At 40.4% G+C, this 13,279-nt stretch overlaps 1 protein-coding gene and 1 long non-coding RNA gene across 2 annotated transcripts in view; both read left to right on the top strand.

Moving 5' to 3' along the window:
* Positions 1-1,122: 1,122 nt before the first annotated feature.
* The window catches only part of TM9SF4 (transmembrane 9 superfamily member 4), a 107,899-nt gene continuing 95,742 nt past the window's right edge, over positions 1,123-13,279 (top strand). Inside the window, exons 1-2 of the mRNA XM_068109977.2 lie at positions 1,123-1,290; positions 1,660-1,770. Coding sequence (XP_067966078.1) covers positions 1,231-1,290; positions 1,660-1,770 — 171 coding nt within the window. The 5' untranslated portion in view covers positions 1,123-1,230. The remainder of the gene's footprint in view (positions 1,291-1,659; positions 1,771-13,279) is intronic.
* LOC144891161 (uncharacterized) lies at positions 3,719-5,832 on the top strand. Its single transcript, XR_013622752.1, has 3 exons — positions 3,719-4,727; positions 5,291-5,414; positions 5,635-5,832. It is a non-coding gene; the product is annotated as an uncharacterized LOC144891161 (long non-coding RNA).

The raw sequence follows: 13,279 nt of genomic DNA, 5'->3' as shown, positions 1-13,279 counted from the left end.
TTAAAATAGGAGAGAATACGGTGCCTACCACATGATATTGCGCAGTTGATGAGCAAGGATTTAGGAATGTATATAAGATAGGTAGAAAGCAACAAAGTAAGGTCAATCATGTGGTAAGGTAAGAATAATGGAGGTAAGGTAGATAGCAGAGAGGGGGAGTGAGTGGGGAGAGAGGAGTAAATGGGAAGGGGGAGGGGGGAGAGGAGGAGAAATGGGAAGGGGGAGGGGGGAGAGGAGGAGAAATGGGAAGGGGGAGGGGGGAGAGGAGGAGAAATGGGAAGGGGGTGGGGGGAGAGGAGGAGAGGAGGAGAAATGGGAAGGGGAAGGGGGAGGGGGAGAGGAGGAGAAATGGGAAGGGGGAGGGGGAGAGGAGGAGAAATGGAAATGGGAATGGGGAGGGGGAGAGGAGGAGACGAGGAGAAATGGGAAGGGGGAGGGGGAGAGGAGGAGAAATGGGAATGGGGAGGGGGAGAGGAGGAGACGAGGAGAAATGGGAAGGGGGAGGGGGGAGAGGAGGAGACGAGGAGAAATGGGAAGGGGGAGGGGGAGAGGAGAAGAAATGGGAAGGGGGAGGAGGGAGAGGAGGAGAAATGGGAAGGGGGAGGGGAAATGGGAAGGGGGAGGGGAAATGGGAAGGGGGAGGGGAGAGGGGTGGGGGGAGAGGAGGGGAAATGGGAAGGGGGAGGGGAAATGGGAAGGGGGAGGGGAAGGGGGAGGGGGGAGAGGAGGAGACGAGGGTAAATGGGAAGGGGGATCAGGGGGAGAGGAGGAGGAGGAGGACAACTGATCAAAGCAATGGTCATCGGGATAAAATGGAGTCAACTGTGCTTTGGGAAAATGGCATTTGATTCTTTTGTAAATATTTACCGACAATAAAATTTCTCATTGAAAATTATTACATTTTCTTCTTTAATAATATTATACGATGTTAGGTTTGCTTTTAGATTATTTAATAATTGTGTATAAAAGTGTATTTTCACTGCAAAGCAATTGAGGAGTGTTGTTGAGTTCAATATTGGTTACATCGATTTCCCATATTTTGTTTTGTGCTTGTTCTGTAATTAACGTTATGTCGGGTATTATTCAAACCGAATTTAAGGAATGCGACACAAAAACCATTTTGTTCCGGATCGGATGTCAGACGTGGTTGACGTAAAAACAACCAGGAAGTGATCGTTGTGTGTGGGAGAGAGAGTGAGAAGTGGCGCGTCAGCTTCCGACGCCGGGAAGATGGCGCTGGGCAGTGCGAGTTGTTCTCTTCCTGGATATCTGCATTCATGGCGAGCTCAGGTTCGCCAGTTCAACCCTTCATGGCGCAGACATGTTATCTCATAGGCCTTGGACGGTCGTGGCTCGGAGTCGTTTAACTTTACTTCACCCCCCACAGGGTCGGATACTCCCTGCTCGTGTTAAGAGACGTTGAAGAGATCTTAATCTCAATCTCATCACATAAAATCATTCTTCCGATGAGTTTTTGGCAATATGCTGATTGTAAATGGATTATATTGCTATGGCCTGCAAAACATGGATCACTAGTGTGGCGAATAAGGGGTGTGGTTGCGACTCGGCGGATATACAAGTGATATCTTTGTGTACTTATGACTATGTAGTCGCTCGACCGATTGCAATGCATGAATGTATCGTTTTGTTGCCGCACAGGTGTTTGCTTTTCAAGTGCTAATTCTCATGGCCTTGCGGACATCAAACGCTTTTTACATCCCCGGTGTTGCGCCGATTGATTACCACAAAGGCCAGCAGGTGGAAATCAAGGTAATCAAGGTTGTTTGGTATTATGCATTTAAATTTTTTTTTTTTTTTTTTTTTTTTTTTTTTTTTTTGTATACTGAATCGAGGCTCGTGAAAGAGCTAACATTTACTTCACAAACAAATCAACCAGACAAACAAAATATATAAAAAGAGGGAGCAGAAGACAAGATGGGGAGAGAAGGGGAAACAAACACAACATTTGAGAGCAGGGAGATGTGTGGAAGGGAGAGGGCTTGGGGGAGGAGGCGTGGGAAGGGGGGGAGGAGGCGTGGGAAGGGGGGGGGGAGGAGGGGGGGGGGAAGGGGGGGGGAGGAGGCGTGGGAAGGGGGGGGGGAGGAGGCGTGGGAAGGGGGGGGGGAGGAGGCGTGGGAAGGGGGGGGGGAGGAGGCGTGGGAAGGGGGGGGTGGAGGCGTGGGAAGGGGGGGGGGGGGTGGAGGCGTGGGAAGGGGGGGGTGGAGGCGTGGGAAGGGGGGGGTGGAGGCGTGGGAAGGGGGGGGGGTGGAGGCGTGGGAATGGGGGGGGTGGAGGCGTGGGAAGGGGGGGGGGTGGAGGCGTGGGAAGGGGGGGGTGGAGGCGTGGGAAGGGGGGGGTGGAGGCGTGGGAAGGGGGGGGGGTGGAGGCGTGGGAATGGGGGGGGTGGAGGCGTGGGAAGGGGGGGGGTGGAGGCGTGGGAAGGGGGGGGTGGGGGGGGTGGGAAGGGGGGGGGGGGTGGAGGCGTGGGAAGGGGGGGGTGGAGGCGTGGGAAGGGGGGGGGAGGAGGCGTGGGAAGGGGGGGGAGGAGGCGTGGGAAGGGGGGGGGAGGAGGCGTGGGAAGGGGGGGGGGAGGAGGCGTGGGAAGGGGGGGGGGAGGAGGCGTGGGAAGGGGGGGGGAGGAGGCGTGGGAAGGGGGGGGGAGGAGGCGTGGGAAGGGGGGGGAGGAGGCGTGGGAAGGGGGGGGAGGAGGCGTGGGAAGGGGGGGGGAGGAGGCGTGGGAAGGAGGAGGCGTGGGAAGGGGGGGGGAGGAGGCGTGGGAAGGGGGGGGAGGAGGCGTGGGAAGGGGGGGGGGAGGAGGCGTGGGAAGGGGGGGGGAGGAGGCGTGGGAAGGGGGGGGGAGGAGGCGTGGGAAGGGGGGGGGAGGAGGCGTGGGAAGGGGGGGGGAGGAGGCGTGGGAAGGGGGGGGAGGCGTGGGAAGGGGGGGGGAGGCGTGGAAGGGGGGGGGGGAGGAGGCGTGGGAAGGGGGGGGGGAGGAGGCGTGGGAAGGGGGGGGGAGGAGGCGTGGGAAGGGGGGGGGAGGAGGCGTGGGAAGGGGGGGGGGGGAGGAGGCGTGGGAAGGGGGGGGGAGGCGTGGGAAGGGGGGGGGAGGCGTGGGAAGGGGGGGGGGAGAAGTATAAAACACAAGGACACCAAGGACTTCCAGGACAGAAGTTGGTATTTCAAAAAAGTGGAATTGGGGTGAAATTAGCAGGGGTATAAAAGATCAAGGTTTTGGATGGGGGAAGATAAGAGATGGTGGTGAACAGCTGTTTTAAAGACCTGGAGGGTGGAGTGGGATTGAAGAGAGTGAGGGAGTTTGTTCCAGAGGCGGGAGAAAAGAGGAATGAAGGAGTGAAGGTGAGCAGAGAGTCTTGATTTTGGCAGTTTAACCATAAGAGGGTTGCAGGCAGATCTTGTGCGACCTGTAGGAATATTTGGGGGACAGAGCCCAGAGAGAGCTGGGGGGGCAAGGCCAGAGAGGAGTCGGTAGAAGACAGAAAGACCACCAACCTACCTGCGGTGAGTGAGTGAGTTGTTTTAATGTGAGTGAGTTGTATTAATGTGTAGTTTTTGAATTAAGAACAACATTGCTGCCAATAACTTACTACGTCACGTATATCTTAAAGTAGAGATATCCCTTTTTAATGTATGGATGTTGACCAGAACAGTAGTTTTTGGGACAACAGGCAATGAGGGATCACACAGAAATGATCAGAAGGCGTGAGAATACATATGATGTGTTCATTGGATTGAACAATAGCTAAGGCTAGTTGGGCTACTGTGATGAGGGGAGTAGTGTAATAATGTTGCTTCTGGGACACCTCCGTTTAACATGGGAAATCCCTATCTAATGTCATTTACCCCCTTGTCTTTTTCAAAAATCATAAACACCTCTATTTCTCCCACCCTCATCTTTATGAACCTTTTGTCTGTAGTACCTATCCTTAATGTTGTTCATTAGACCACTCAAACACTACAAATATTTGTTTTCTCTTATAGACCTATCATCCTTCTTCTACATATCATCTGGCAGATTAATCTTTGACCCATTCACTTCCATATTGACCCTAAAGACCTCTATTTCTCTCACCCTGTTCTTTACGAACCTTCTAACCTTTTGACATGTTATCCTTATTCATTAGACCACTTAAACACCTGTGATCCTTCTGACCTCATGGACCTTTTAACCTTTTACTCTTAATATCATCTGGTGAATATAACCCACTCAAACAACGACCCTACAAATCAAACCTTTTTTTATTAATTCTTCGCTTTTGAGAAATGACGTTGTTTCAATGACTTGGATAACTTCCCAGAAAGATTTCATTGTCTTATTTCCTGTTATTCACACACGCTCAGGGCTTCCCCGAAATGACTGCATGTCGTCATTTCAAGAAAATACATTTTGTTCATTATAAAAGAACGTGTTCAATTCAATTTTGATCATTGGGGATCGACATGTCTTACTACTCCATCCTTTACTCTGATAAAGAAGAAGAATACTCACCAAGGTAAGTTTCATTTAAAATTAAAGTGTTTAAAGCTTTGTATGGGATTAATTATACAACAAATGACTTAATATTCCTTTATCTTTACAGCAATGCGAATATCCTGGCAGAACTTCAAACTGGTTGGAATGAAAATACTGCAGAATCTCAAGAGTTGCAAAACGAAATGAACTTGGACAACCTGTATGTTTCACCATTCTTGGAAGATTCATATGCAAGGTAAGATACTAAATATTAATACATTTGTGTTAAACGACGCTGCCTTAGTGTGTGTGTGTGTGTGTGTGTGTTCGTGTGTGTATGTGTTTGTGTGTGTTCGTGTGTGTATGTGTGTGTATGTATCTGTGAATGTGTGTGTGTATGTGTATGTGTGTGTTCTTGTGTGTATGTATCTATGAATGTGTGTGTGTGTGTGTGTGTGTGTGTATGTGTGTGTGTGTATGTATCTGTGAATGTGTGTATGTGTGTGTGTATGTATCTGTGAATGTGTGTGTGTATGTGTATGTGTGTGTTCTTGTGTGTATGTATCTATGAATGTGTGTGTGTGTGTGTGTGTGTGTGTGTGTATGTGTGTGTGTGTATGTATCTGTGAATGTGTGTATGTGTTTGTGTGTGCGTTTGTGTGTGTATGTGTGTGTGTGTATGTATCTGTGAATGTGTGTGTGTATGTGTATGTGTGAATGTGTATGTGTGTGTATGTGTGTGTATGTGTGTGTGCGTGTGTGTGTGATGTTTTGTCAAGCTTACTTCAACATAGTAATTTCTCCTTATTTTGTTTGCAGCCTTGAAGACCAAAGCTTGGAGTGGGACGATTTTGATTTTCCAAAGAGTGGTTATTTCCCGTCAACATGTGGTACCCTAAATTTTCAACTCGACCACTTGAACACAAAGCTCGATTTTTTCGAGGTAAGCATGTGTGTACGTGTGTGTGGTTCACCGTTTATAATAGGTACACCATATCCCTGCGCATCGTAAGAGGTGATTCAGGGTTGGTGTCAGGAAGGGCATCCGACCCTATATTAATAATAATAATAATAATACATTTATTTTGTATAGCGCTTTTCAAGACGCTTTGACATGGAACATAAATATGAAATAAATATCTCTCCCCTCTTGTCTTTAATAGAAAGAGATTCAAAACCTGAAGACATCTGCTGAACCAACCTTTGACTTGTGCTGGGAAGAAATTGATGACTTATGCTGGGGAGAAGTTGAATGTATACCTCAAGAAAAATGTTTTAATAATATAAAGATTTTAATGTTTTCAATATTTATATATATTTGTTTTGTTTACAATTATTTAATTCTTAATTACAAAAAGAGAATAAAGGAGGGAACGGGGAGGTGCACCCCTGCCAAAGACCCTTCACCCCCCTCATCCCACCCCTCCCCTCCCCTTGTGTGTGTGGGGAAGGTGGGGGTGGGATGAGGGGGGTGAAGGGTCAAGGGTGGGGGTGCACGGAGGGTGGGGGATGATGGGTGTGGTCTGTGTGGGCGGGGTCTGTGTGGGCGGGGTCTGTGTGGGCGGGGTCTGTGTGGGCGGGGTCTGTGTGGGCGGGGTCTGTGTGGGCGGGGTCGGTGTGGGCGTGGCTTATGATTTTTTATTTATTTAATTTTTTTTTATTATTACCACTAATTAAATTAGCTAATCTGGGTGGGGTGAATAGAAATGTTGTTTAATGAATTATTAGCTTTGTTTTTTGTAATTCTTGCGAGTAAAATGAACCCAAGATTTCCTCTCCATTTAAATCATATAATTTGTAGGTCCAAGGGACTGTATCCATTACATCAATGATTTTAAATAATTCACGAGTCCATTTTTGTGTATAACCTTTCTCAAAATGGCTTTTCCATTTGTATATCCTTACCATATCACCAACTTTGAACTTGGGCTTTCTCAAATTAATCTCCTTTTCATATTCTAATTTTGTAAATGTTTCTGATGGTTTTGATTGTGTTGATGAATGAACTGTATTATTGTAATTATCTACAATATCCTGAATTAAATACACCCATTTTTGAGAACCGAGTTGTGTGAATTTTTTATATAATTTCTCTTTTAAAGTACGATTAAAACGCTCAATAACAACTGCCTTTCCTTCATTAAAGGTGCTGTATAATTTAATACCCTTCCCCTTAAGAAATTTCATGAATATTTTGTTATAGAACTCTGTTCCCTCATCAGTCCATAACTTCTTTGGTTTCCTTTTATCCCGATCAAATATTAGCTTAAAGGCTAACATTAAAGTATCACCCCTTTTATTTTTTAAAGGGACAACCCAGGCAAATCTACTCCTCAAATCAATAACGGTTAAAGCATACCTGTATCCCCTGTCATTATTCAATTCAATTAAATCAGCAGACCATATGTGGTCAGTGTATTTAGAATAAACCTTCCTTCTTTTAAACTTTGTGATTATAGGTTTGTGTAATTCTTCAGCCAAAAGCTCCTCAGTCTTGATGGCATCATTAGAGCCTAATAGTTTTTTGAGGAATAACCAAGACCAAGTTTCAATTTAGCATTTATCAAATTTCTCACAATAAACCTATCAACTTTCTCTCTCAACGTTGGATTTTGTATCAAAGACAAATTATACAACATTTCGCTGTCGGCTTTATGTTTTTCAGTCAACGTAGTGGTTTTCCCATAAGCAATATCATGCTTCATACACACTTCGTCAACCCTATTTGTAGGTTTAGACCAAGGTTTAGGATTGTCAGCCTCATCTAATCTTTTATCCAAGTTTGTTCCTGGACCACAGAAAGAATACCCTGGAAGGTGTAATTCCCCTGGAATTCCAGTTGTTGTAAATTTACTTCCTGACAGAAACTTTTGTATGTCTCCTCCTCTTTTAGGAGAGATGAATTGGCACTTTTTAGAGCCACATACTTGACATATTCCTTTTTGATAAACTCTATTATTTTTAGCTTTAACATAAGAGATATTTTTAGATTTAGTTTTCTTTTTACATTTGAGACAATAACTCATATTTATTTATCAGAAAAATTCCGACAGAGTATCAAAACCTTTTTGGTTTTCAACATATACATTTCAATCTTTATTTTTAAAACATAAAGAATCCTAAGGAATGCCTTCACTCTCTCCTCCATTTATTTACAAATAAAAACTAACTAAAGTCAATGACACCAACATCATCAATCACATAATCTTTTCCTTCTTCTTCTTCTTCTTCTTCACCACTTTCTCGTTTAAATCTCTGAAATTGAAGACATTGACGTTCTTATTTTTGAAACCATTATCTTCGTAAGAGTTGTTAATTCTTTAATTTCCTCTTCGGTGCGTTGAGATTGATTTATTTGCTTTAATACACTCAATCTTTTATGAATCTCAGTGATTTCCATCTTTTTATATTTTTCCTCCCTCTCTCTTTGCTCCCTCTCCTCCTCCTCCATTTTCTCCCTCTCCTCCTTCTCCTTTTTCTCCCTTTTCTCCCTTTCCTCCTTCTCCCTTTTCTCCCTTTCCTCCTTCTCATTTTTCTCCCTCTCCTCCTTCTCCTCCTTTTTCTCCCTCTCCTCCTTCTCCTCCCTCTCCCTTTCCTCCTTCTCCTTTTTCTCTCTTTCCTCCTTCTCTTCTTCAACTCCTTCCTCATCCCTTGCTACCCTTGAGTTTGAACCCCAAAGAATATTATACATATACTCATCTGGATTTTGAGATATTCTTGTATCTATAATTATTTTTCTCATAATAGGATACCAATAAGATTTGTTGACGATTTCTAAAAGAGTTTTATATTTCATAACTTTGAGAAGTTCATTTTTATTTAATATTTTAAACAAGTCTCTATTTGTGGGTTTAACAATATCAGTATAAGGCCAGTTTTTTATGACAAAATTCCCATGTATATGCTCCAAATCATAAGGTATGTAATACCGAGCACCCTTTTCTTGTAGGTATCCTTGAATACAAAAATTATAATTCTCTTGTAGTCTTCTTCCTGCCATTTATGTATCAGAAATATATGTGAGATTAATATTATGACAGGTAATACCACCCCATCTTCCCACTACCAAATCGGTTTGTATTCCTCGGCTTTCTATCCTTATCTCATTACCTTCCTTCTTTGTCATGCGAACCATCGCTATACTATCATATATTTTTATTTTCTTAAAATCACGTATTTGTTGTTTACTAATTGTACTTCCACATAAATCCTTATCCTCACCAAGTGGATAATATTCTTCTTTACGAGACTGATTTAAATCATGTAGGTCTTCTATGTTTATTGAAAAAGACCAATTATACCCTAAATCAGGCATATCATACCCCCATTTATTAATTCGCATATTAACTAAATGTCCTTCTTTATAAAATTCAATTGTAAGCAGGTAGTTAAATTCAATGAGGAAAGGTGTATGGTCAGTATAACCAGGTGTTGTGGTTGTAAATTTTACTTCTTTCACAAAACGTGCTGTTTTCTTTAAAAATATATATTGTGATAAATCACTTAATCTAATTAAGTCATTCGCATCTGTAGGGTTTGGATAATTGATTAATTTATAAGTATTCTTCATATTAATATTTTTACTTACACTATATTTTTGTCGTTCAGCCTGTGCCTTTGTATAATAATTTGATAAATCAATATCCTGAGAGGATTTTCCAAAGATAGAACCATCTTTTCCAACATAGGTCATTTATATTAGATAAAAAATGATATCATAAAAATTTTCATTATTGTTGAGTTGAAATAATACATATAAACATAATTGGCCACAACATTTAGAATTAATTTCTTGAACTTGGAATGTTTGATAAACACCATTCTGTAAGAATTGTATTACTTCAACAGGTGGTGGCATACCATAACTATCAAAATAATATTTATCCTGACTATTATGAATACAAACCCAATGAGAACCATTCTGTGTGTCTAAATTCATAATAATATTCTTTGTATTCTTATTTATATGTATTAATTCATCTCTCATACAAATAACCACATTATCAATTTTTAGTGTTTTACAATACTTAGCTAGTTCTATATTTGACGTTGTATTCTTTCCAAATTGTTTAAACCATTTATCCATTTATTTATGAGAAAGATACAATCCATTACCCCGTTTAGTTAGTTTAACACCCGCTTGAGCGATAGAGGAAAGCATATCTCCAACCAACAATCTAGCTTTATCAGGTAGACTTTCAAGTTTTTGAGCAAAATCTACAATTACACCACTTCCACTAATTTGTTTCTCCAACTCCTTGTTATGTCTTTCCAATTCTTTTTGAGCTTTTAGTTGTGCCTTCCTTTCGTTAGCAGTTTTTACCGCTGCTGAAATACCACCAGTCAATGCTCCCGCCGCACTTAAACCAGCAAATAAAGGAATTAGAAACGGGAGAAATCCTCCTCTTGACTCGTCTATTGAATATTTCTTTAACATAGGTTTCGTCATTTTAATTTTAAGTGATCCAACATCATTTAGTGTTTTTACTTGTGTGTGTGTGAGTAAAACATCAATTCTTACAGCTCCTTTTCTTTGAATTGTATTAACATTAATAATACAAGGCTTTTGATTTTGAATACAAGATGTTAATTTATTAAGATTGATTTGATTAACATATACCCCTACCATTTATTTATGAGAAAAAACCTATGTGATATTAATCATAACACCATTATCTGTATTAATCTGTAATTCTGTTTCCTCCAAAAGCAAACAATAAGCATCAACTTCTTCATTCTCCCCTCTTTCAATGTATAGAGAAGTATCCACTCGATTAGACTTTATAGTTTCCTTTTGAGAACTCAGGTCAATTGCGTAGATTGTATATAAACCTTTAAATGCAACCATATCCAAAATAGGATCATTATTACCATTACTTTCACACACCTTTTGGTAGGACTTGTAGGCTTCCGCATAATCATTTTTTTCCCAATCAATTTCCAATCTATCTCGCGGATAAAATGTGCCATCAAGAGAAACCCGAAGTTGTTTCACCTTAGCATTATCACTCAGCGCATTATTCTTATTAGTACCGTCCTCTCCATCTGGTTTTTTAAAAATGAGCCAGAGGTATCGTGGCTTTCCTTGAAGAACACCCAAATTCCAAGTGTAGGTAGTGTGTTCCAGTTTAACGTGTTGACATCTTCTTTTAAGGTATGATACATTTAGCGGTTTCTTTGAGTTAAGTCTTCTATTTAACATCTCTTCCGTTTTAAGATTAGGAGTATATTCACTGATATACCAACACAAATCATTAATAACAAATTTATTATTGTCGCCAAAAGCATTTTCAGCCCCAAAAAGCAATCTATTTACATTATCATTCCTTTGTAGTTGAAATCTAATTTTAAGACCATACAAAACTTTATCATAATCGCAAAATCCAAATATACCTTTAAGAGGTACTGCTACGGTAAAACTATTCACTGCTTTTGTTTCATCATTATACATTGACTTCCTTTGACTATAACCAGGGTCTGCGTTTGTACCCGTTGACATATCAGGAATAAAACCTTCAACAGCTCCCTTACCCATTCTATCACTAAACGAATATAGTGTAAATTTCATCATTTCAGATGTAGCAGAGACATAATCAACCGCTTCAACCTCTTGTGTTCCAATATACAGGCGGACACTGTCAAACATTTTCCAGAAGAAATCATTTACGAGTGTAGCATTAGTATTATTCGCAGCCTTAGTGAATTTAAATTTACACAGCAAGAAACTATCAGCTATATTCAAGTAAGTTTGTTGATTATTTATTTCAAAACTTTTTGTTCCGTTTGAATTCCAGTCTGTTCCTGTTATAGCATTTACCTTAAAATAGTCTTCCTTTTTAGTGGAGTTTGAAATGATAATCGTATCATCCAAATCATAGATACTATCAATCGCTTCCATACTTGTATTTATATAGCATTAAAATTGTTGAAACCCTGACCCAAGTATTTTAATGATTTTTTGTCGTTCTTGTGAAGATAGTTGAGTTTTACCTTTTTTTATTTCTTTGATTGCTTGTAATTTATGAGACTCCTTTTGAGCATCTTTTATACTCTTTACAACACCTGCTACATTTCCCATGAGAGAAGCAGTTGAACCAATTAGGTCTTTATGTTTAAGAATGGTTGAACCAATACCCATTAGAGTATCAATTATCCCATCTCCTTTATTTCGAAATTGATGACCCACACCCCGTTGTCTCTTAGGTTTATAGTATCCTTTACCCACATACCTTGTATAGTCTGGTGAAAGGAACATGCCCTCCCCTGTAATTATTTTATATTTTCCCAACTCGTGTTTTCTTACAATAACCATTATTTATTTATTGAAAAACTTCACGTAGGTGAATTCTGATGGATATAATTTCATCATTAAAGGATATCATACGATTATCTTGGTCGGTTATCCTAAAATTTACTCTGTATATGGTTTTTCCTGACACAGGTAAATAGACAAGATTTTTTGGTTCCATATTAAATTTATAACCAATCGGGGTTGAGTATGCACTGAATGAAAATATTGTATTTGTTCTTATTCCATCGTTATAAGCACCATCAATCAAATCACAATGAATTAATACTGAATTTATACCGGAGGATATTTGGATAACATTATCACTGTAAAACGTCCCGTTATTTTCAATCTTTTTTGAAGAGAAACCCAATAGCTCTCTAAACGAATTTTCAATCGTGAAATCAACTTTATAATTATTTTTAAGTTTAATAGTTGATTTTGAAGTGTGTTTTTGAATATCTATTACAATATTTTTTGGTTCATCACCTTTTTCTTTCATAAGGCGAGAGACTTCTGAAGATATTTGAGAAATCTCGTAAGCTCCAGGTGAAACGGTTATAGTTTTATATCCACTTCCTGGATTATAACTAAACTTGTTGTTTTTCTCTGTGATATTAAACAAGGTATTATAAGTTTCCATTGACAATAAAGATGCCTCATATGAGGTAAGGGGGTCAAGTTGTAGTGGGTAAGGGAATGAAGCTGTGTAATCGCTCGTTGTGAAATTAAAACTAAGAATTGTGCTTCTCATCTTATTTAATATCTAATAAAATATCTTTGTATTGACATTTATTAATTATTTTCATATTCATCAACTGATCTAAAATGGCTGAGGATTCATTAAAACAATTGTTGTTTCCAGCCTTCTTACTACCTAACAACAATAATAGCCTATTAACTAATTGTGATGGGTCATTTGGAAGAAAACTAACACCCGAACCAAGCTTACTTAAAGCATCAATAATATGTTTCTCCTTCTCATTCTTCTTACTTTTACCAGCAACAGAAACTCCATAATCAAGTGCATTTAACAACTCAATATATACCCTATCTTCCTCTCTTTCCATATCAAGTGGTTCCTCAAAATATTTTGAACCGCTGAATCCGGGGTTTGTTAGAAGAAACATTAATCTTGGAGTTAATTTAACATTTGGTTGAGTAGAACTCAAGAACATCAATTCATCATTAAATATCAATACCTTTTCTTCCACAAGATGAAACACTGCTGGTTCTTCTGTTGGAATGAGACCTGCTCTGGTTTTTGAACCCGCCGAATATTCATTGTTTTGAAGAGCTTCCACAACATAATTAGGGGGTTGATTTACCTGCTCAAGTTTCCGAAATAATCCCTCGTCATCATATTCTAATTTACCAAGTTCTTGTTTTGTTATCTGACTAAAATCTTTGAGCATTTGAAGTTTTTTCGGAGTAAATTCTACCGTGGGAACTGTAGGTGAGTGTTGAGTTTTCAAAAGTGGTTTAAAGAATTTCTCTTGTTTTCTTTCAAAGGCTTCTTC

This window comes from Myxine glutinosa, chromosome 3, assembly GCF_964187855.1.
Source record: "Myxine glutinosa chromosome 3, kmMyxGlut1.1, whole genome shotgun sequence".
In the NCBI taxonomy this organism is placed as follows: domain Eukaryota; kingdom Metazoa; phylum Chordata; class Myxini; order Myxiniformes; family Myxinidae; genus Myxine; species Myxine glutinosa.
Note: the sequence above shows the minus strand (reverse complement) of the source record. Positions and strands in the feature narration are given on the sequence as shown.